A 24,831-nucleotide genomic window follows, 5' to 3' on the forward strand; every position below is an offset into this window, starting at 1 on the left:
CTCAGTGACCCTGATGTGTCACAGCATGGATACTGCACGGGAACATCCTTTTGGTTTACTGTAGAATCATTTTCTATGCTTTGTGGAAAATTCTGTTTTGTGCAATCTGAGACAGTATTTGAAAGACAAAGGAATGAAATGCTATAGGTAATAAACCATGATAACAATCTGGGAGTAGTAACTGATTTACCTGGAAGTATTCAGTTGCATAGCACCATTTCTTAATGGATGAAAAATATAATTTCCTTTAACAAGAACTAAGGAGCAAGTAGCCTTATTTTAAAAAGCCACAAGCTTTGTCTCAGAACTAGTCATCCTATCACTGAAGCAGGACAGCTAAGACATTACTCTCTTCGCCTTCAAACCTTCCAGAGCACCTACCATGGTGCTCTGAATAGAACAGAGACAGACGTGCTTTAATTAATTATATATTACACAGACTACCAGGGAAAGCAATGGTGTGCATAGTAAGAGAGGCATTTTGCTTAGTTTTTTTCTTTAAGATCAAGATAGCCAAATTCTAATGTATCATGCAAATATAATCACAAGACATAACAATTAGGAACTGCAGGGGTTGTCATAACTTTCATAATGCGTAAGCACATTAGTAATATATGAATTCAATCTCGAGTGAAATCCTTCCAAAACATCCCAAGGAAATACACACTGAATGGCAAAACTGAAAATGGCACATCTGCGGTACACGCACCAGCACACGTGCCACTCTCCCAGCCACTCTGGGCATGCGGCCGACCCCCAGACAGACACGGCCTCTCGAGGCAGCAGGGAAGGCCCGACCCAGCAAGGACTTAGGAAAGAGGCTCGTTCTGCCCTGTATCTTCATTTTGGGAAACCTGATCAGCAACAGAAAAGCATTTCACTTTGTTTTTGGCAAACTACAGTGAAATTTTATGTAAAGCGCCATAAATAAATTGCTCTAAGTTTATTTTCTGTGGAGGCAGCATGTGCAAGCACAGTCCTTAACTGAGAGTTAAGAAATGTGGATTCCTGATGGTTCTGGCTGAACCACTCTTCAGGTGGGAAAACATACCTTGTGATGTTGTAAAGACTGAAGACCCATTGCAAGAGACTGCTATTCCAGTAACTGCCCTGTTTAGAAACAAAGTTTTGTAAATTAATACCAGTCATGTGCTGGGACATCTGCTTTGTCCTAAGTCCTTGATTTAATTTTACCAAGTTTCCTCAATTTTTTTCTTCACAGCTTGTCTGCTGGATCTGTCCCCGCATACACTCACTCTCACCAACCCATCTCCTGGCAGCTCCTCATCTGTTCTGGCAATACTCATGGCTTCCAGCATCGCCACACCTCGCTTCCCTAGCTGCCACAGTCAATGTTTAACATGTTCTAAAAATTGGAAAAGGCTTCTCCTTCAATCCCACTTTTTTGACCATCACCAAAACGACAAACTCTTCTTTACAATCACTCACTTGCTTTGTTACTGAATCTAATTTGCCTAGTGTCTGTTCAGTGATGATACAATTGTCTGCTTCTAGGATGTCTCCTGAGGGACATTCAAGGTTCATTTACCATTACATGTATGAACATTAAAGGCTCACTCATGTGTTTATTCATGTCTTTACTGCATTGGATAACAAGGTCCCTTTCTATGAGCCATTTAGAGAAGCTGAGGAAAGAATAGCCCTCTTATAATAAACATAATAAACTACTTGCTTCTTTTCGGGAGGCTGCTCTGATTTGGAGCCATTCATCTAAAGTAGGTTAGTATATCCAGGTCCACCATGACCAATGGTGTACATATCATCAGAACGTCAGCCAGGCCATGGAGCAGGACAGGGCCTGGCCTTGGGGCCTGCAGCAAGAGGCACCAGGCTAGGTCAGCGCTTCTAAAGACTTTCCACCAGAGTATGTGGACATCCTTAATGGCAGAGGACAGGGAACACTCACAACCCCTCGGGGTCCAACAGCAAGCCCAATTTCTTTGAGGGATATTTATTTTAAAAATTCACATGACCTTTGCAATGTTCTTTCTATGTGTGTGTGTATACACACACACGAAGGTACTTCAAAAAGTCAGTGGAAATAGAATTAAAAGTTAGCATGATTCTTTTCACGAACTTTTTGAAGACCCCTCGTGTGCGTGTGTGTGTGTATCCATGTTTGTCATTTTTTAAAAATGCATTTCCCCTACATTATCAATAAATTCAACACTTGAGGAAGATACACCAGCTTCTCCTGTAGCTTCACGTTGTCAAAGACCTGAGTGGTCGGGCACCCCAGTGTGAGAGGCACAAAACTCCTTGCCACCTGCAGACCTATCTTGTACTTGAGAATGACAGACTGCAGAAATGACAGCATGGTGGGACAAAACAAATAATCTTGTGCCAAACTTTCCCTTGCTACATCGACCTCAGGTGGAAGATCACTAAAGACATTTTGGGGGTATAAAAAATAATCACAAGAACACTGAAAGGAAACTTCCCCCTTTGACTCAGTTTAAAACAGTTCAACCCCATGCGAAGCTTCTAACTTGCAAGGACTGTTGGCTGCAGAGAAAAGCCCGAGGCAGCCTTACTCTCTGTGGATTTTGTAGTGCTCATACGACTGCAGCTTGCTGATGTTATTCCAGGCCAGTGTTTTGCTTTCTTCAGTCAGGTCTTCAAAAGACTCCTCACCTGGAGAGGCTACATCAAATTGTAGCTAAGTGAGTCAACTAAATTACTAACAGAGAACAGTATCAGATTCACAATATTTTCTATTAAAATCAAACCACCAAGAAAACAAAACACCCTAACACAACTGCTTTGAAATGTATTAGATAGCTTCATGTTTGAAAAAAAAAAATCGTGTAGAGAAAGATTTTTAAAAAGTATCTTTGAATACTATAGTCTTTTTACCAGTGTTTGCAAAGTTTTCACTTGGCCACTAACTTCTGAATTACAGGAACTACAAGACTGAGTAACCGCTTCCTTGTCAGCAATCATTGCAAAACCTGAATGTCGCAGTTTTGTATTGGTTTTGAGGTGGAGAAAGCAAAGAAGAAATCAGCTACGCCAAGTGCTTCTGGTCAGAACTAATCCCTTCACTTCCACTTTAAGAAGGGCTGGAACAATTATCCTTTTACAACAACCACATGATTGTGGTTAAGGCCTGGTGACTAAGCAGAGCACTGGTTGAAATGGCATCATAAGATCAACCTGTGATCTCTATGACTTAGCCCTCTGGAGCGTTATCTCTTAAAGAAATACTGCAAGCTACCTCTGGGTCGCATGGCTCCAGTAAGCTACTCCTCCATGACTGGCAGAGTGCTCAGCTGTGCGTGCCTATGAAACCTAGATGTGCTTGGAACAGATAGTAGAATGGGAGATAAAAAGAAATTAAGTTATTTTGCTCTCCAGGTTCCATACAGTGTCAAACTCCTTCTGGGAGCATGTAGGATGAGGCTGTGTCATGGGAAGTGTAAACCGTGGATAACTAGAAGAAGGTGAGAGTTCTTTCCTTCCTTTCCAAACACTAGATGCAAGAACTGGATCAAGTTTATTTTAGCTCCTAGCATATGTCTGGCATAGAACAGATGCTCTATAAACGTTTGTCAAATGTTAAATAAGAAAATAGAACCAAATAAAGAAAACAGGGCACTTTAATTCAAGATCTGTATGTGGGTATGGAAGAGAATTCAGGATGGAGGCAGTCATTTCTGGGAAAGAGAGGGTGGCTGGTGGCTGTTGCAGCAGCCAGGACCATGCGTATACCAAGGTGACTAGCTAAGAATCAGATGTAAGCCTGGAAAACCACAGAAAAGAACAGGAACCACATCAAGAAAATCCTGCCAAGCCTCACATATATTAAATTAACATAAAAGAAAAGTTATTTGATTTCCCTTAAAGCCGATAGTTGAAAACAAACAACAACAACAAAAACAGTTATCTGTTTTGGGAACCACAGCAAGACAGTACAACACAGGCCTCTCCATGCCCCACAACAGTTCGTGTTTTATCTTCATTTCAAAGTCTTCAGAAACTCTTAATCACTAAAGAGAAGCAAAAGGTGCTCACACTTATTCTCTTTACAAAAAGTACCTGGGGAATCTGCCACAGAAGCATTATAACTGTAGGTTTGGCACCAACTTTTAAACTTTGGGGTGATCCTTCGAGGATGTGGTGTCACAAACAGCTGTTTTGGTGTCTGCCCAAACTCCAAGATCTGGGTTAGCATGGCTACTTTCTCATCAGGATCCTCGATGCTTTAGGAAAAAACACAAATAATTTATTGAACCATTAGGGTCAAGTTCATCAAAAGCACACATTTCAAATAATATAGATTAACAGGAGAGTTAACAGCAACCATGTGCCAGGATTGTCTAAACCGCATTACAGATCTCAAGGTAATTTTCTGAGGCTCAGTAACTTAACAGTGAAAGCAAGATATAATTCATTTTAAAAGTTCCATAGCTTAACACTCCCAAATAACTGCATTAATAATTTAGAATAAAGAGGTATTTTAGAACTCAAGTAGAAACACCTTATAGACTTAAAAGTACCTGTTCAAGTCCACACCTCCTTCATAGGTCAGGGGATGAAATACTGAAAGAGAAATTTAATACACTATTGACTGATGAGCTTTTTAGTTATAATGCACACCCTATTCAGAATTTAAACAACTTAAAACCTGTGTTGAAAGAAACTGATTTTCACTTTGAAAAACAGATGAACATCCCACTTCAGTAAACATCAACTTGAATCATTATGTTTGAGAAACAAAGATCTAATTGGCAGGTGAGAGGACCTGTTATCTCAGTGTAATTCCCAGTCAGCATCACTTCTCCTTCAGGAGGCACGAGTCAGGGTATTAGTCTGCCTCTGCACTACCATGTGAGAAACAAGGTCTACACTTCCAGCTCCAGTTGCTTATGAGCAACACTGGGAAATGCAGAGGCAGGCAAGCTCTGCAACAGAGGAGGAGGGACGCTGCTGCTGTTTCTTTTCTGTTCAGTTATAAAGAAACTCTGGGGCCTTTCACAGGAATTGAGGTCACTAGTCTATCATATTTTGATTGAGTTTTAATTAAATTATTGGATGGGATGGAGAGAATATATGCTAATATCAGAAGACTTTCGAAAAGACCTCTTGGGACCATGGTGAGGTAGGTGCTGTGTAGGCAAAAGTCTTTCCTCCTCAGTTACTCAGTATCTCGTCTGGGTCACAGAGCCCATGGGCACTGTTTCCTGATAAAAGAGCTTGTGCTGGAAAAGTAAGCTTGATTGCTCTGCCCTCATGTTTCTTTGCTTTCACTTTCACCAAATGCTGAATGAAATTTCGGTGAACATTACGTACCATTGTGGGCCCCAACAGCGTCATGACCTTTCTGCTTGTAACCAAATATTAGATCAATCCATTCGTGAAGGTGCTCGGACACATAATGGCTTTCCAGTGCCTCTTTGCTCTTCTGGAGAAAGTCCTTGGGACCTATCAGATTAGACTCAATCAAGAAATCAGTCTTCATTTCATTTTCTCCCATTTATTCTGTCTATTCATATGTAGATAAAGCAATTAAGATAGGCAAGAGGTACCATATTTCTCGAGGTTTTTTTCCCCCATCATATGAAATATAAGTTTTTTTCAGAAAAAAAGTGGCAAGAATCATTTTCACAACATTTAGGTCTCAGAATACATATGAATGTCTTTACATCGCAGACTCAGAGAATACTTCTGATTTGGAATAGAGGTGATATTGCCTCATTTTGACAGAGAATTATATTGTTGTTTTTAAAAAATCTAAGCAACCAAATAATTAATGATACTGCAATTGCACTGTGGGTACAGAATGTGCATAACACAATTCATCCAGGATGGCACTCACTCAGGGCCCAAGGGGGAAGTTCCACGTCATCAACCATCTGCCCTCCTTGTCTCTTTCCCAAATCCAACTTCAGGCTATTGACTAAAAAGCTGACATCATCACCATAGAATTCTGGAATCAACTGAAAGTTTCAGGGGGAAAAAAACAGCAACAAACATTTTTTTAAAGCAGTTAGAAACCACAAGCCCAGTGAATCATTGGCTTTACTAATTGCATACCTCTTTAAAATCTGTTGCGCCATCCAAACAGTTTTTCCAAGTTTCTGCAATACTGAATACAGAAGAAATTTGCCTGATTGTAAATTTAAGCTTTGGAAACAGCAACAGCACTTCCTATTATTATTGTCCACTTTAATTATATTAACTCATTTTTCTCATTCACTCAGTTCTCAACATTCCCCTTTAGCAGAAGAGAAAACTGGGGCTCAGGGAGTTCACGTAACTTCTCTAGGGTCACACAGGAGTGAGCGTGGAGTTCAAGTCCACACCATCAGCCACCACATACACGCTGCCTCATCAAGGGCCAAATGGACGCAGGTACCTAAACACTAACAGATTAGCACAGCTATTTTAATAGTTCACTTTAAAAAGGAGTTATAAATAGATATGTGTAGAGCTCATGAAAAAACTGGAAAGACATAGACCAAAAGATTAATGAAGATTGTTATCTGACCATGGTGGGATACCAAGTGAAACTTATTTCCTTTTCTATATTTTCTGATTTTTTTTTTTTTGGGTAAGGAAATATTACTTGTATTTTTAAAATAAGCTATTTAAACACTCATAGGGAGCTGCATTCAATTCATAGCAGAATTATTAAAAATAATAAAATGTTGAAAACAATCTAAATATCCAAAAGTAGAGAAAAATAGTTGCTATCAATTGTGGCATATGTTAAAATGTGACACAGCAACTTTAAAAATCACTCTTTTGAAAAATATCTCATAATATGAGAAAAACTTCAAGGTTGAATATTAGGCTACAAAAGGCAGGACAAAAAACTGTATTTAAAGTATGTTCTCACATTTATACACACAAACCCACACACACACACGTCTAGAAAGAGCCTGAAAGGAACAGGTATAACAATTTGTGATTTTTACCTTTCTTTACATTTTTCTTTATATCTAGTTCTTTGAAACAAACATATTATACATATATAATCAGAAAGTGTTAAAATTAAGTGAGACATTGATATCAAACCTGTTGAACATTCTATCTGCATTATCAAATCTTCCATTCTGTAGGCACAACATATACTCTGGCGCTAGAGGGAGAAAAAATCAGAGTTGAATTAGATCATAGAATCATTTAAGAATCCAATTGAAATAAAATTTAATTATAATGACAGAGACTCTTACCAATCCTAACAAGATAAAAGAGCACATAGCCTGGGGAGGAGTAGTGACTTCCATACATGAACTTTGGCTCGGGCATTTCCTGGTAGCGTGTCTACAAAATATACGGAAAAAATACTGCCAAGTGATGGCTATGAAATAATAAGTAACTCAAGTAGAAAAGCCTAAAAGAAATTGTATATTCCTTAATTTCTCATGTAGACAGAAAAAGAAGATAAGATGGAAGGGAAAACCTGTGACTAAATAGCATTCCTATGACAAGCATTCTCGTTTTGTTGGCTTAGTGGTAACAGTGTTGGGGCTGGATTAAACAGAACTGATTTTATGAGTTTCTTATGCAATTTACCACTGAATACCTTCATGAACATAATTCACTAAACCTGTAAATGGGTCACTTTCCAACTTCCTGAATTATAGACAAAAAAATGCAAATGGTGAGTAGCTAAATTCATGGTGGGGAGAGAAGGAAAAACCTTATATAGGGTCACCGAGTCACCCCTGGTAGATCTCCCCTAAGTTTTGGAGAAATAAGTTTCAGTGACTCTAAAAACATAGGATATGGCTTATTATGTTGCTTAGAAACCAAGAATCCCTAAGTGCACGTACCAGTAGCCGCTCCAGCCGTTCTTTATTCAGGGCCCCCACTGGCTTACTAAGATCCCGGAAAGTTCCTGGATTTGACAAATCTATAAACACACATAAATAAATCATTTCAGCTTATACCTAATGCTGTTACCCTTCTGAACTGATTGAAATGCACACACACAACTACAAAATAGTTTTTTAAAAGACTCGGATAGGTCCATGAGAATTATAGTACTTCTGTTAGTTATTTATACAGCTGTAAAGAAAATGTTAGAACTTCTTGAATTTCAACTTACAACATCTGCTTAAGAGTAATATTTCTAATTTGACAATGCCTTGAATATTGATTTTTTTAAAAAGATCTGATTAAACAAAACCTATATTCCAAGTAAAACAACAAAAAATAAACAAACTTAAAAGCTATTATTCTTCTACCAAGATTTACTTCCTAAGTTTGAATTATGGTGAATCTTACTACTATTGATATTAGCATAACGTGAGAACTGGAAACCTGAATGTTTATCAGAGAAATAAATTCTCATATTCCTAGGAAATGTATTACCTCTTTCAAGTACAAGGGTTCAATGTAGTGAATTGTCAGTAGGAACTAATTGTTTATAATACATAATTTTAAAATATTACAAAATAAAATTACAATGTGATCATAGTTTTATTAAAATAATTTGAGGGAGTGAGACAGAACACATATACCACAAAGTTAAAATGGTTATTTCTCAGTAATGTAATGTGGATGATTTTTATTTTCTTCTTTGATTATTTCCTTTGATTAAATGTACTATAATGAATAATTATTTCTTTTGATAATCACATTTCCAAATGTGAATTTTAAAATAATATGATAAACTAAGTCACAATTTTCAAAGTGAGAAACAAGTATTTCATAGGTAAGTGATAACACTAGATTAAAATTATGTTCATTTTTGTGTGTGTGCCCTTCAAGAAGTACCGTGGAGAAAACGTATAAAAATACATATTTATATAACACATACCCAGTATCTTGGAATGGAAATTGTTAATCTTTAGCAATAAAATTGAAACGAGTTCTAATCTTTTCATATATCAAATCATGATTTAAAAATAGAATTTATTCTCTCCTTTAAAAACAATAAAGATGACCAATGCCAACTCAGCTTTGTCAGAATCCACGCAGGGCATTTACCTAATTCTGAGCTGGAATAGTCATTTATTATCCATGGAAACACAGGGTACTGGGAGAGGTCGTTGCAGCTCCGGTCAGCCAGGTTGTTGAGGTGAAGAAGGTACTGGTAGTTGGACAGGTGTCCTCGCTGCCACAGCAGCATGTAGCTCTCGGCCGTGTGCTCTGCAACATGGTGCTCTGAAGAAGAGAGGACCCACGAGGACTGTCACTTTACTTTGCAAACGGTTGGCTAGTGTTTACTTAGTATGTAAAAACTAGATGCTTAAAATGTAGACCCTTCAGTGCATTTATAAAAAAATACATTTTTTAAAAAAGAAAAATAGGCTGCTCACTGATTTGTTTTCACAAAGTAGTTGAGTATGAAAAATCTCTAAGATCCAGGAGGGGAAATGATTAAATATATTGAACTCTTATCCTACCACCCAAAATATAACAAACAAATATAAAAGTATGGAGCAAATATATAAATGTTACATGGTGATAGATAATATTTATACAGTAAATAATAAAGAATCCTCCAAGTGTGAATTTTAATGCATTTAAAAAACGACCATTTGTGAAAGCTTATTTCCCCAATTTTTTATGAAATCAAAATAAAACAACCTTTTAGTTATCTTTTAGATCTGGAAGAGGTGTACTACTGCTAATTGGTCAGTGACTACACATTATTTATGCATGTGAGGACTAAGGAAAAGAAATTGTTAAAGAAGAAAAGGTATTTGGTAGGAGAACACAATTTCTCAAACTGGAAGAACCACAGAAGCCACCCCCGGGAACACCTCAGGAAAAATGGAATCACAGGTGACACGCGCCAATGAGAACGCCGCCTATCAGAGAGTGAGTCAACTGTCCTGCAAGTGGATTTTCTACCTTGTTCAAAAAATTCTGCTTTCAACTTTTTATTAGATACACCAAGTAACTTAACTCATATGTCGATTACATATTTATTCTTACGTACTTTTACCAAGTTCCTTCTCTAATCAGCTACTAGGAAAGGGCTTCAAAAATCAAAACGCTCCCTCCTCTCATTTTCTACTCTTGAAACGCCTCAGAAAAAGTATGTACAGTCTTAGGAATAAACGCAAAGAGAACTGGTGGCCTGACAGAGGACAGACATTTTAGATCATGGCAAGTTTTTTAACTTGAGATTTTTAGGACTCACTATGAAAGCTCAGTTTTTTGTTGTGATCTTGTTATGGTTAAAAAAATAAAATTAAAAAAAATTAAATCAGGAGGCAGGAGATAAAAGTAAATTTTTACCAAAGCTATACTATATTTATGTATTAAGTTAACTTGAACAGCTTAATGTGTGAAGAAAAAAAAATTTTAACTATAAACCTAATATAAAATAAAACATTATTTATTGAAAGTAAACTACTCCTCCTTGAAAGAAAATTTCATTTCTAAGGGAAAATGTACTTCACTACATATCTCATAAATGGTTTCACTGGACACTAGGATGGCCAACAAAGTTAAGATGCTGTTAGTAAAATCCCAACATCCATTTTTAAAAATCATTCTATTCTAGTCATCCGGCAACTTTGTAAATAAGAATAATTTAATTTACCCACACAACTTAATAAAAAAGTTTATGCTTGAAAAGAAAAATACAGGTGTTCTCCTTGATAAAGATGGGAAAATTCACATTTTCCATGAAAGTCTGAGGCTATATCATTAATTAAAAGCAAGTTCCAGGCCAAGGGTACTATATTGAGCACAGAAGGTTCACTTGTTCTTTTTACGTTTTTTTTCGGCTTTGTGATTAAGACCACAGTCAATGATCACAAACATATGACTGTTTAATCACTATCTCACATTAAGAAACTGAGTGCTCTGAGTGCTGGTTTTTCATAAACTAATAGAAGATACAACTAGACTTAAAAGTAAATGGATGTGTACCAGCCACCAAAAAAAAAGTGTATGGATTCTTCATAATCCACTCAATTGAGATCATTAAAATATAAGAAACATTTAATATATTTATCAAGAGTTTTAAAAACACACAAGTGGAACAAACTATTACTAAAATGAATTTATATTTCCCTTAGTTTTCAAAGTATTATTTTGGCAACTATAGTTTCTGACGAGAAGAAATAAGTAGAACCACAGACAGGTGGTTCTTATTCTTTTCTCAGTCCTTAGGAGTTAAACTACCTTCATATAAATAGGCACAATGAAGGGTGAGCACCAAACCTAGATATGTAGCAATATAGAAATAGAGATCATCTCTATCTTGAGGTTCATAGAACTTTAGGTAGATGTCGGAACATAGATCATCTTCTGTGCAAAATACTTCCAAGCCCTATAAATTCAGAAAGAAAAGAATAAAACAAATAACATTGTATTCATCTTGCAATCCCAATATAAGTATATAATTACAAGAGCCTTTCACTGAAACATCTGTATTTTTATTTTTAGATCTTGTATTCATATTTTCCATCTATAAATTTCATTCAGTGAGAGAGAGAGATACACATGTTGTGTTTATAAACTTCCGGAGAACAAAACATGTATCTCAGCTAAGCTTTGTAAAATCCCCTTTGGTGCTAAATATTTCTATTGATAACAGCTTTTGTGAATTTATTATTTTTAAATTAAAAATTAGCTGACCCAGGGCTTCATATCTCTTCTTCAAACACAAATGTTTAGCTTTCTTTTATAAATTATCAAATAATAATACTGTACACCGAACAAATTCATAATTAAATAACACATTCAATTAATAAATTGCAATTATTTTAAATAAATATCGTTGTGAATATTGTACTGATAAGGCTGACATCGGACAGAAATAGACAAAGAAAGGAGGAAAGTCCAGAGTCGTCCTTGGTTCTAATATGGGCAATCACCATTTATTAGTTAGGAAACTGAGGAAGTTAACCCCTGGAGTCTCAATTTCTTTATCTGTAAAATATAATATCTACCTTACAGGGATTGTGATGGCAAATAAAGGAGACATTGTATATGAATTGCATGGTGCACAGAAGGCACTTAATCAATGTTAATTTCTTCTCTTTTTCTGACTGCACCCCTATACTCAGAGGAGGAGATATTTAATGGTATCTGTTTCCCTGATCCTCTATAAGCACTAGAAATGGAAAGGGTTGCCTATTAAGTAAAATAGGCAGCAAAAAAGTTAAATTTCACAAATTAAAAATACAAAAATGAGATGGTTAAAATTCCACAATGCTTTTGTAATGCCAGCAAGTTACTGGTTAATCTTCAAAGGAGAAAAAATAAACTCATGTTGATGCCAAATTGAAACACCTTGGAATCACGTCTTCTGTAGGGACTGGTTCCTAAATTAAGTGTGTAAGACGAATGTAAGTACGGACACATGCTCATTCAAGGGAATTGTGGGAAGAACTGCCCAAGTGATTTAAATGGTTATTTCATCAACTTCTCTCTCACCAAGCCCTAAAGCTTGAATTAATGTAAGTTAACTGAGAATATACTACAGTTCCACTGAAGAGTTAATTTTGTGATATCTACCAAATTCTACTTTGAGACCTAGCTGCTGTGTAACAGGGGGGTGGCAAGTAACACTGGACTGGTTCTGCACATGTTATTCTAGTCTAGGGCCAGGAATGCTGAGAATACAGGAGTGAGAAACTCAAGGGCACTAGCCCTCTTGCTCTTGGAGCCAAGAATATTTTTGCAGCAGAACCTCTTACATACAGAAATTTATCCATTTCTGGCTTATCCAAAAGAAAGAGCAGCAAGAATCACAGCCCATTTGCTTACAGTATAGCATACTTGCACGTTTCAGACATGCCCTGTTATTTACAAGTCAATGAACCACTGGCAGCACTGGCTGCAAAATTGTTCACCTGGAACTGCTGTCCCACAGGGACTCACCAAAGGCATGAGGCCGTGCCTCCTTTTGTAAATACGGCGGACATCCTGGAGTGTGATCTGGACCACAGGTTTCTGTATAAGTAGAAAGACAATTTCAAACAATGTCCTGACACAATTAGAAGTTCTTTTGTATCCAAAAGGGGGAAAAAATGATCAAATCTTGCCTTCCTGATATGCTGCGAGCGAACAACTGGAAAGGGAGAACTTGGAACAAGGTATATGCGGTGCTATATTCTATTCTGCCATTTTTCACCAGCTTTATGACCCTGGACCAGTCTCCCTACCCCCACTCAGTACACCCAAATGATAATGCAATAAATTGCAAGATTGCTGGGTGATAAGGAATATTAAAGGACTGGTACTGATAACCTCTCGGGAATTTTGCTATTTTTTTATAGACCGATAGTTTGCTTAGTATTGACATACATCTTTTTTTAAGGATGCTGTCTTTTGTATCCTTAAAAATCACAGCGCATTAAGACTCACAAATTACTACAGTATAAGGCAGGGCCGCTAGAAAATTTTATTGCTTCTCTGGAGCTTTACAACACTAGAAAGAGAGGAAGGAAGTTAGAAGAGGCACTGACAGTGGCTAAAAGGCAATGCTCCCACATTCCTCCTCCCAGCTGAGAGGGTGGAAGAGCCTGCAGAGGCGAGGCTGCACCACGATAGAAACTGGCAGAAGATCCCAAGACAGGTCTTGGGAACTACTGGTCAAGGATCCTGGCTCAGAGGTTGGGAAGTGATGATTGCTTATAATGTGGAAGCTATGGCACATATTCAGACATTTTCCTGGGAAGTGATGATTGCTTATAATGTGGAAGCTATGGCACATATTCAGACATTTTCCTAAAATTGTTGACCAAAGTAATAGTAACGGTAGTAGCCAAGCCATTTGTTTAGTACCACAGAATGTCATTCCAGCAATGTGCGCTGTGACTGCTGGAAAACTTGGCGTGTGTGCCCACCACCTAGTGGACAGAATTGTTATAGCATCATCTTTCACTCAGGAAAGTATTAGATGCTTTAATGCCACATAATGTAGCTTTCCAAGGCAGAAAACACTCCTTATTCTTTAAGCTGACCTGCCAAATGGCCAAACTGTATTACTAGAGTGTGTTAGAATTTCTGTTCTTTTCGTGAACCACTCCAAAAAGGGACCAGATCTAGATAAGCAACAAATCTTCACAAGTTTTAGTGTAGAAATATGAGTTTTTGTTTACTTTCTGGCCTAGTAAGTCTAATATCATTGTGAAAGAGAAGATTGTTTCCCAGATCACAGAAGGAGCCCCAAGACTGCCAGATTACAGCAACCTCTGAAACAGATGAGAAAGGACCAGTTCATAGTGCTTCTTCAAGAGAGATTCAGATCTACTGATTTTGTTTATAATTAAGAAGAAACAAGAAATACCAGCCTATGTGTACATATAAATAAATATAGAGAAAACACCCATTTCTTATTTATCGTAGCACATTTCATTGGTTTCTTCCAGAAGTGCTTCCTAGTAGAGAGGTATAAATCTCTAGTGCCCCTTTACTAAAATCATGAGGGGTAGGGTTCCTTTTCACAACACTGAGAGCAGGTGCCCCAAAATGACTGAAAATAGATGAGAGGAGCTCAGACTCGGGTGGCTGTGCATTAGGATTACAAGGGAAGCTGTAAAGTAGAGATATGCCAGCAGGGAGGCTTACAGATGGAGGCAGCTCCTCCCGCCCTGGGGTCTACGCACCGGGTACCCATTGAGAGGCTGGAAATACAGGTTGGTGTCAGTGATGCACACGTGTCCAGGGTTTGTCACCAGAGGTGTCACCATCTCAGCTTTGCATTCCATGTGAAACTTTTCAGAAACACTTTGGAATCTGAAAATATGTTTTTGGGCAAAGCAAGAAAAATCAGAAATTAATCTACTTTCTCGGTTTATCTAAGGAAACTACAGTGTGACTTTGCATGACATGTACCTAAACACAACATTTAATAGCAGACAAATGGTACTATAAATTGATTCCTTAGATAAAACTGACATTTTTAAAAATGTCATAATGAAAACTCATTACATATGAAATTGTATATGGCAGAAGTGAAGGTAGACAAACAAGTAATACCAAATGACCCTTTGGAACAAGCTGAGTTCTTGTTCCTCCCAAAATAAATTGGCCTTGAAACTATTCTTACATTACCATAATTTTCTATTTTTGTGTCACTAAAACCTATTTTTATAGTCGTACGAACCATTTTGGCATAGGTGTCATTTATTTCACACAGCACTTTATACCGCTGTGACTACGTAATTACAATTATTTGACTGTCAGTTCCAAAGTATATTCTTTTATGGGTTTACTGCAGTAAAACCAGTCAAAGATGATCTCTCTACTACCCACTCCTCAAATATTTAGTTAAAAAAAAGTCATTCTCTTCTTAATTAAAAAAATTTACTAATTAAAAAAATTAGTAAATTTTGCTAATTGAAAAATTTTACTAATTAAAAGAATTTAGAGGGAAAGCAACCAAATCATTAATATTTTAAGTCAATTACTTAGTTAAATAATCAGGTTAAAAAGATCTCGCTATAAATGATAAGACAAAAAAACACAGGGACAGCCTTCCACCTCAGGTTGGACGTGAAAGCTGTAGAAGACCCTCATAGCTCTCACCCTAACGACCAAAATCAGCTGGAGAAGCTCAATAATCCTCATGATTTTTTAACACCCATCAGAAAGATGAGGATTCAAAGAAACCTAAATGAACTTAATTGCATAAAGGAAAAAAGAGACCAACAGTTGAGGAGCAGGAGAAGGAGCAACCTGTCATAGAAAGGGGTAAGGGCTACAGGATGAAGAGAGATCCTTGGAGAAACAGAAAGCCACAGCTGGGACTGGAGAGTAAACAAAGCTCCCCGGAGATGCAAAAATGCTGACGACTAGACTGGAAAGCAAGAGAAAGCTGTGATGATTCAGAAAGCTAGTGGCTTAGCTGCAAAGCACACAGATATCTCCACACTGCTTCAAGTGCTCAGACCCCAAGTCCTGTTGAAGAGAAAGTCTTGATTACTCCCTCAATAGTAGGCAATGGCTACTTGAATTTAACCATGGCTGCAACAAAGCCTTAATACTGCTCAATTTCAGATTTGAATGATAGAGCCCCGCAATACAAGCAGCCTGAAAGAATAAGGGGTAGGCATGACTACTTCTGGAGGTACATATTACTTAATTCAGTCTCTACAGTTTTTTTTTTAAACAGACTATCCAGCATACAATGAAAAATTACAAGACACAAAGAAGCAAGAAAATATGACCCATGCTTACAAGAGAAAAGACTCAACGGATGTTGGATACATCAGAAGGAGACTTTAAGATAACTATAATAAATATGCTAAAGAATATAGAAGAAAAGATGGATAACATATGTGAAGAGACAGGAAATTTCATCAGAGAAATAAAAACTACAAAAAAGAACCGAAAGGAAATGTAGAAATAAAAATATGGATATTAGAAATGAAGAATTAATTAAACCAGCTTAACAACAGATTAGACACAGTAGAGGAAAGTTCCAGTAAAGTTGAAAACAGGCCAATAAAAAGGTGCCCTAGACTAAACAAAAGATGAGAAAGAATAAAAACATATAGAACAGTGCATCTGAGATCTGAGGGAATACATAAAACACACTAATGTAAGCATAACTTGAGTTACAGAAGAAAAGAAAGAAAACAGGAGAAATATTGAAGGAGAGAGGGGCTGAGAACTGATGAGAGACATCGATTCCTAAACTAATGCAGTTTGAAACTCTATGTGCCATTGCCATAATAGAAAACATATATTTAGTCTCTGCTGTCAGTACCTGGCACAGAACTCCTAAACCCTTGTAATTTCCTCAGTGATAAGGGTGCTAGGTGCATCTTTTGTTCTAATATTTGGTCTTCGGCCCTGGTTCCTGACACAGAGCTCCTAGACCCTTGGAATTCCCTGGGTGACAGGAACATCTTTTGTTCTTTGTATTCTAGTGAGGTGACTCTTGGGGGGCTCCTGGATAAGGGCTGGCCACCAGAAAGACCAAGCATGATTAGAGACTTGGAACTTTCAGCCCCACCACCCATCCTCGGAGAAGGGAAGAGAGGTGGAGACTGAGTAAATAATCGATCATGCCTACATGATGAAGCCTCCATAAAAATCCTTCAAATACAAGGTTTGGTGAGCTTCCAGGGTAGAGAACATGTGTGTGTGTCAGGAGGATGGCAAACCCCAGCTCCAAGGACACAGAAGCTCCTGCACTCAGGACCCTTCCAGATCTTCCCCAATATCTCTCTTCATCTGGCTGTTCATCTGTATCCTTTATCATATCCCTTATTAATATAATAAACCAGTAAATGTCTTTTCCTGAGTTCTGTGAGCCATGCTAGCAAATGAGTGAGCCCCAGGAGGGGGCTGTGGAAGCTCTGATTCACAGCCAGTTGGTCAGAAGCACAGATGACAACCTGGATTTGTAACTGGCAAATGAAGGCGGGGTGGGGGGGCAGTCTCGTGGGACTGAGCTCTTAACCTATGGGGTCTGTTCTAATTACAGGCAGGAAGTTTCACAATTAAATTGAATTGTAGGACAGCCAGCTAATGTCAGAGAATTGCTAAGTGTGGGAAAAACTCACACATTTGGTCACAGAAGTGTTCTGTGTTGAAAATATAGCCAAAAAAAAAACCAGTTTATTTTTTCCTGTTATACACTCTAAGTCTCCCAAGCAGGATAAGCACAAAGAAAACCCTATCTTACATACAGGTAACAACAAAAGTCATGTGACTTTTCACAGGAAATAATGGAATAAAAATATCTAAAGTGGTAGAAAAACCCTGTCAACCTACAATTCTATATCCAAAAATTGCTCTTCAAAAATGAAGGTGAGGGCCAGCCTGTGGCTCACCTGGGAGAGTGTGGTGCTGATAACACCAAGGCCAGGGGTTAGGATCCCTATATAGGGATGGCAGGTTAGCTCACTTGGGAGAGCATGTTGCTGACAACACCAAGTTAAGGGTTAAGATCCCCTTACTGGTCATCTTTAAAAAAAAAAATGAAAGTGAAACAAAGATATTTTCAGACAGACAAAGCTGAGAGAATTCATCTCTAGCAGATCTGCATTATAAGAAATGCTACAGAAAGTTCTTCAGATTGAAAAAAAATGATGCTGGATGAAAACACTGGATCTGCAGAAAGGAAAGAAGAGCACTAGAAAGCATAAACATTTAAATATCTGAGAAAACAGAAAAAAAATTAGTTTTTAGCATTTTTAATTTGTACAGAAACACATTGTATGTATCTAAATTCTTTAAAAAGCTATTGACTTTTTAAATCATAAATTAGAACTCTATTGTGGGTTTAATGGTATATGCAGAAATTACATAGAAGACAAAAAGATCACAATGGACAGGAGAGGCTAGTTGGAAATTCAGTGGAGTAAGGTTCTTGCCCTGTTGTAAATTAGTATAATATAGTATTATTTGAAGGAACACCCTGGTACAAGGAGCATACTGTAATCTCTTAGAGTGACCACTAAAAGTAACACAAAGTGGTACAGCTATGAAGTCAACACAGTAGATAAAAACAGAGTACTGAAAAATCCTAGATTTACCCAAAAGAAGGCAGGAAAGGAGAAACAGAGAAAAAAAGAACAAACAGATGCTAAGAAACAAATACTAAGATAGTGGGCTTAAAACCAACAATATCTATAATTACATGATTATAAATTATCTAAGCATTCCAAGTAAAAAGCAGAGATTATCAGAATGCATAAAAGGCAAGACTTAAAGTGTGTGTGTGTTTTTTGGAAACAGAATAAAGACACACACAGGTTAAAATTAACATGACAGAAAAAGATATACTATGCAATCACAACACATAAGAAAACCAGTGTAGCTACATTAAAGGAAGACAAAGTAGACTTCAAGACAAACAGTAATACAGATAAAAAGAGACATTTCATAATAGTGAAATGATCAATTCATTAAGAAGGCATTACACATCTAAATGTATTGCTTGACAATACACAGCATATAAACTGACAGAAATAAGAGGGGAGATTAAACAATTCCACAGTCATTGGCTATTTTAACATCCTTCTCTCAGTAACTGATAGAACAAGTTATCAAAAAATCAATGAAGTATATATGATCTGAACAGCCATCAACCGACTGGACCCAAATGTTATTCACAGAGCACTATAAGTTGACAATTGCAGAGCACACATTCCTCTCAAGGGCACTGTTCACCAAGACAGACCACATGCTGGGCCATAAGACAAACTTTGACAAATATCAATACACTGAAATCATATATGCTTTCATCAGATAATATCAAATTAGAAATTGGCAACAATAAGATATCTATAAAATCCCCAAATATGTGGAAGTTAATCAACATATTTCTAAGTAAAGTAGAGATCAAAGAAGAAATGACAAAGGAAATAACAGAATATTTTAATATGAATGATATTGAAAACACATCAGTGCATAGAGGGAAAATTTATAAGTTTTAGTGCTTCTGTTACAAGAGAAGGTATAAAGTGGGTGATCTAGGCTTTGTTCTCAGGAAGCTAGAAACAGAACAAGTTAAACCCAAAGTAAGCTAAAGGGAAAAAAAAATCATAAAAGTGGAAGTCAAATTTAAATAAAATGGAAAAATAGAGAAATATCAGCCAAATCAAAAGTCAGTTATTTGAAAAGTTAATAAAACTGGTAATCCCTAGTCAATACACACAAAAAGAGAGAAAACAAAAAAGTATCAATAAAAGGAATGAAAAAGGAGTCATTACAATACAGATCCTGCTGGCATTAAAAGGACATGCACAACTTCATCCATGAAATGGACAAATTTTTTTGAAATATACAACTTACCAAAACAGACACAAGGAAAAACAGACAAACAGTACTACGTCTACTAAATAAATTGAGTCCCAAAGAACACTCCAGCCCTAGGTGGCTTCATCAATAAAATATATTAAAAATTTAAGGAAGAAATAACACCAATCCTACACAAACTCTTTCTGAAGCCATACAATAAAGGAAAACCTCCAAACTCATTTTATGAGGTGAGTATAACCCTGTACCAAAATCAGACAAAAGAGAATTACAGGGCGATATTCCTCTTGAATGTAGATGTAAGAATACTTAATAAAATACTAGCAAAGCAAATCCAGAAATACATAAAAAGGTAATAAATCATAATCTCAAATTAGGTTTATCCCATGAGTACAAGGTTGGTTTAACATTGAAAAATTAATCAATGCAATTCACAATATTAACAGAATAAAGAAGGAAAAAAATATGGTCATGTCAGTAAATGCAGAATAAGTATTTCACAAAATTCTACACCCATTACTGAAAAAACTCAGCAAACTAGGAATAGAAAGGAACTTCTTCATTTTGTTAAAGGGCATCTATGGAAAACCTACAGCTAGGCTCACTGTTTAATGATGAAACATTAAATCCTTTTCCTATAAGATCCAGAACAAGGCAAGGGGGACAACTGTTCCCACCACACCTATTAATAAAACAGTGCAATAAGGCAAGAAATAGAAAATAAAAGCCACAGGGATTTCTGTAAAACTGTCATTATTCACAGCTTAAATGATTACATCCACGAAAACTCTATGGAATCTACAAAAAACCCTCTGGGACTAATAAATGAATTTGAAAAAGTCACAGGGGACAAGGTCAATAAAAAAAAAAACACTGCATTCCTATATACCAGCAACCAATACTTGAAAATAAATTTGCAATAGCATCAAACAACCAAATATCTCAAAATATGTCCAACAAAAGATGGCGGCATCTACATACTAAACATACAGCAGTGGGGGAGAAGTGAAAGAGAACTCTATACTATCTTTCCATCTTTTCTTTAAATTCTAAAACTATTCCAAAATAAGGTATTTTTAAAAAGACACTTTGGGGTATAAATGGGGAAATCTGAATATGGAGCTATATATTAGATGATATTATAGAATTGTTGCTAATTGGGTATGACAACGGTATCAAGGAAAGGAGGAGAATTTTGTTTTATTAGATGCAAGCTGAAGCTCTTTCAGGGGGAGTGTCAGGATGTCTTGCAATTTAGTTTCAAATGGTTCAGAAAAAAATTACATATGTATTTTATATATATCTCATACAAACATATACACAAATACATGTACATATCACATATATACACATCTACACATGCTGATAATATATACATGCATACACACAAACATAACGCACACGCACAGAGCAAGCTTGTGAGCAGGAACAGGAGCACACACAATCTACAGCAAATTTGGCAAAATGTTAACAAATTAAAAACATCTGGTGAATCGTTAGAGTATTTGTGTTCATTACGTTATTCTTTCAACTTGTGAGAATTTGAAATTTTTCAATATAAAAAGCAGGGAAAAATAAATATAGTTATCCTTATACTCCTTCAATAAAAAAGTATCCCAGAAATACGATGAAAAGCCTATCTTAGCAAAAGTTTACCTTCTTTCTTTTAGATAAAGTACACAATAGTAAAATATTTCATTTCATACTGACAAAATTTCGCCTCCAAATTCTTCAGCCTAACAAGTCAGAGACTGGGTAAATTAAAACTTTTATAGCGAACTGCTTTTTAAATGAATGCCATGCTGACACCCAGAACTGAAGTCAAAATCACTATTGAGAAAAATAACTCACTCTAAGTAGGTCTGAAGAAGCTAAGTCTTCTTATTATTCCTTCACCTTTCTAAAATGGAAATATTCTCTCCTTATTATATTATGTAAGCAATCCACTTACATAATATATCCTGCTAGTATGAAAATGGAAAGAAAATTAATGCTAACACGTTAAAATGCAGGGTAAGGGTCAGGATGACTCTGATTCCCAAATCTCACAAAGATAGCTTTCAAATAGAATATTACAAATGAATCTCCTTTATAAACATAAGCTTCTAGCAAAAGCCTTGCACATAATAATCCACAAATAAATGAATCTATTCAACCAATACTTTCTATTTTGTCCTGAGCATAAATGATTACAAATGCAAAAATCTAAAATAAAAATGGTAGTAAATAGAGATGGCAAATAATTCACAGATAATATGTAAATATAAACACTCTAAACACAAAGTTATGGAATTAATCACTGAGTTTAATATGGTTGATGAAAACAAAATGAGTACACAAAAATCTATCACATTCTATATATCAACAATAAACAGAAAATAAAAATTTTAATAATACACCATCAAAAATATGAAGTACTTGAAATAAATCTAACATAAGACAGGAAAGACCTTTATGAAGAAAATCATAAGGAAGACATTAAAGAAAATATAAATAAATGGAAAGAAGACTATATATTTGCTACAGCCACAATCAAAATCCCAGCAGCCTTTCTTTATGGAAATTGACAAGCTGATTCTTAATTTATATGAAAGTGCGTAAGACCAAGAAGACATAGTAAAGACATAGTTAAAAATAAGGTGTGGGGCCTTTCACTACCAGATAGCAATAGACACCATAAAGCTATAGTAATGAATATAGTGGTATTGGAGATGAAGATACAGACAAATAGCCCAGATATTCTTAAAATAAAGAAATCTACTTAATTTAAGGCAAGAAATAAATAAGAGAACAGGATAATATAAAAGTATCACTATTTGCAGAAAATATATTGTATACTTAGAAAAGCCAAGAAAATCAATGAAAAATCCACTAGAAAATTATGAGTGTACTCTCTTGGTCTCTACAGGGCACCACAGGAAGGTGCTTCTTGCAACTTAAAGGGTTGGGAAAGACTTTCTAGAAGAACTGACAGCTAAACTGAAATCAGAAGAATAAGAGACAGCCAGGCACAAAAGGCACTAGAGGACAAAAGGCATTATAGCACTAGAGGACATGAACAAAGGCTCACAGGTGAGAGAACGTGAGGCACCACAGGAATCGCATGTGATACAAATAGCTGGAGCACAGAATTCAAGAACAACAAGAGACTAGAACTCATAAGCAGCTGGCGTAAGAGGCGTGTGTGCCATAAGGGGTTCAGAATTGATCCTAAAGGCAACCGGGTGTCTTCAAGAGTTTTAAACAGGCAAGAGATATGATTAAATAAGTTCTTTAAAAAAACCAGATTTTAAAAGGACATTAGGTACTGGGGAAGAAGAGGTTTGGAAAAGGGAAGACTAGGGGCAGGCAGATGAGCCACAAGCTGTTACAATGCCCTGGGTGGGAGGAGATGGTGGCCTGAACTGAGGCAGTAATGGTGTAAACAGACAGAAGCGGGCAGACTGGAGCGATCATAGGGAGCATCGATCAACAGGCCTTTCTGACTGACAGAGGTCAGGATGGGGAAGAGTTGAGGGAGCCCCGGAGATTTCCCCTGCACTGAGGCACCTAAGACTGTTTTTAAGGCAAACAGGTTTTGGGTGAGACCGATGAAGACATCAGCTTTGGACATGCTGAATGAGGCATACAGATGAAGACGTCCACTGCTTTCCTAATCAGGAAACAAGATCATTAAAAACATACCTGTTTTTGTCAAATGAAGTCCTAGCCAAACGTGACTGCAAAATAGCTGTTATCTGTTAAAACAGAACCGTTTAAAAGTATGGATATAAGCATTTATAAGTAGAATATCAATACAAGTTAATTCGCAAGCAAAGATACAAACAGAAACACTTACCATGGCAGTTTGGTCACCCAATTTGTTAAGGCACGATGCTCTGTGAAGCTACAACATCATAAATATACATGAATGCATTTTTTCTCTCAGATGATATGAATTATTTCTTTAGAAGCAATGAAAGACAGCAATCATTCTGTTACTTTGCAACAGTCAAGATTACTTCTGATTTTACCTATAATTTCATCCTAATATATAGCTGTCAAATTCAACAAATTCAAGTGAATCTGCTACATATTTAGAAAAGAGATTATGGTTTAAGACATATAAACATGAAATTTAGAACAGTTTCTGCCTCAGTTTGCCTTGAATCCGCTGCCCAGTGAGTGCCTAAGTCACTGGCTTACCTGAAGCAACGTTTCCACAACATCTTCCACTTTCCCTGAAACATCCAGTTCAAAGACATACTCCATTTTGCCCTAACAAAAAGGGGATGGTAACAAAACAAAAAAAGAAAAACAGCATGTTAGACCACAGTACTTTACGAACATTTGTACAGTACCTGCCAAGTTCTGCCTGTTTCTGTCTTGTGTGCCCTCCCACCTGGAACGAGAGCTCTGGGGAGTGAGTCTACAGGACCTACTGCCATATTTATTACTTCTTTCCTCCTGCCAACTTTGGACTTAGTTTGTTGTTCTTATTCTAATTCCTTGAAGTGTGGAGTTAGAATTTTTAAGATCTTTCTTCTCTCTTAACATAGGCATTTATCGCTATAAAATTCCCTCTTAATACTGCTTTTGCTGCGTCCTATAAGTTTTGGTATTTGTGTTTTCGTTTTTGTTTGTCTCAAGGTATTTTCTAATTTCTTTTTTGATTTTTTCTTTGACTCACTAGTTGTTTGAGAGTGTGTTGTTTATTTTCAACATATTTGTGAATTTTCCAGGTTTCCTTCTGCTATTGGCTTCTAGTTTCATTCCATTGCAGTAAGCAAAGATACATAATGTGATTTCAGTCTTCTTAAACTTAAGAATTATTGTGTGACCTAATATATGCTCTGTCCTGGAGAATGTTCCATGTGCCTGAGAAGAATGAGTATTCTGCTGCTGTTGGGTGGAATGTTCTGTATATGTCTGTTTGGTCCATTTGGTCTACGGTGCTGTTCAAGTCCTCTCTTTCCTTATTGATGTTCTTATCTGGATGTTCTACTCATTATTTAAAGTGGGGCATTGAAATCTCTCCTATTAGTGTGTTGCTATCTATTTCTCCCTTCAGTTCTATCAATGTGCTTCAAATAGAATTAAAAGATAATACAAATCTTTCCATGAACTTTTTGAAGATCTCTCCTTTAGGTGCTCTGAGATTGGTCCATATATATTGTGATGGTTCATTTTAAGGGT

General features: G+C 36.6%; 1 protein-coding gene across 5 annotated transcripts in view; it reads right to left on the minus strand.

Moving 5' to 3' along the window:
• NSMAF (neutral sphingomyelinase activation associated factor) overlaps window positions 1-24,831 on the minus strand; it is a 59,545-nt gene that overhangs the window by 7,713 nt on the left and 27,001 nt on the right. For 3 of the 5 annotated variants that reach the window (XM_063080153.1, XM_063080155.1, XM_063080157.1), the window contains 17 exons: window positions 23,842-23,913; window positions 23,495-23,542; window positions 23,341-23,393; window positions 14,550-14,679; window positions 12,820-12,891; window positions 11,116-11,263; window positions 8,962-9,138; window positions 7,803-7,882; window positions 7,200-7,290; window positions 7,042-7,105; window positions 6,058-6,109; window positions 5,840-5,960; window positions 5,314-5,445; window positions 4,521-4,563; window positions 4,060-4,223; window positions 2,556-2,664; window positions 1,052-1,110 (listed from right to left, as the gene is read on the minus strand). In XM_063080153.1, the coding sequence (XP_062936223.1) occupies window positions 1,052-1,110; window positions 2,556-2,664; window positions 4,060-4,223; window positions 4,521-4,563; window positions 5,314-5,445; window positions 5,840-5,960; window positions 6,058-6,109; window positions 7,042-7,105; window positions 7,200-7,290; window positions 7,803-7,882; window positions 8,962-9,138; window positions 11,116-11,263; window positions 12,820-12,891; window positions 14,550-14,679; window positions 23,341-23,393; window positions 23,495-23,542; window positions 23,842-23,913 (1,615 nt within the window). The remainder of the gene's footprint in view (window positions 1-1,051; window positions 1,111-2,555; window positions 2,665-4,059; window positions 4,224-4,520; window positions 4,564-5,313; window positions 5,446-5,839; window positions 5,961-6,057; window positions 6,110-7,041; window positions 7,106-7,199; window positions 7,291-7,802; window positions 7,883-8,961; window positions 9,139-11,115; window positions 11,264-12,819; window positions 12,892-14,549; window positions 14,680-23,340; window positions 23,394-23,494; window positions 23,543-23,841; window positions 23,914-24,831) is intronic. The other 2 variants (XM_063080154.1, XM_063080156.1) reach the window with 1 other exon arrangement.

Source organism: Cynocephalus volans, chromosome 15 (assembly GCF_027409185.1).
Source record: "Cynocephalus volans isolate mCynVol1 chromosome 15, mCynVol1.pri, whole genome shotgun sequence".
Taxonomy (NCBI): domain Eukaryota; kingdom Metazoa; phylum Chordata; class Mammalia; order Dermoptera; family Cynocephalidae; genus Cynocephalus; species Cynocephalus volans.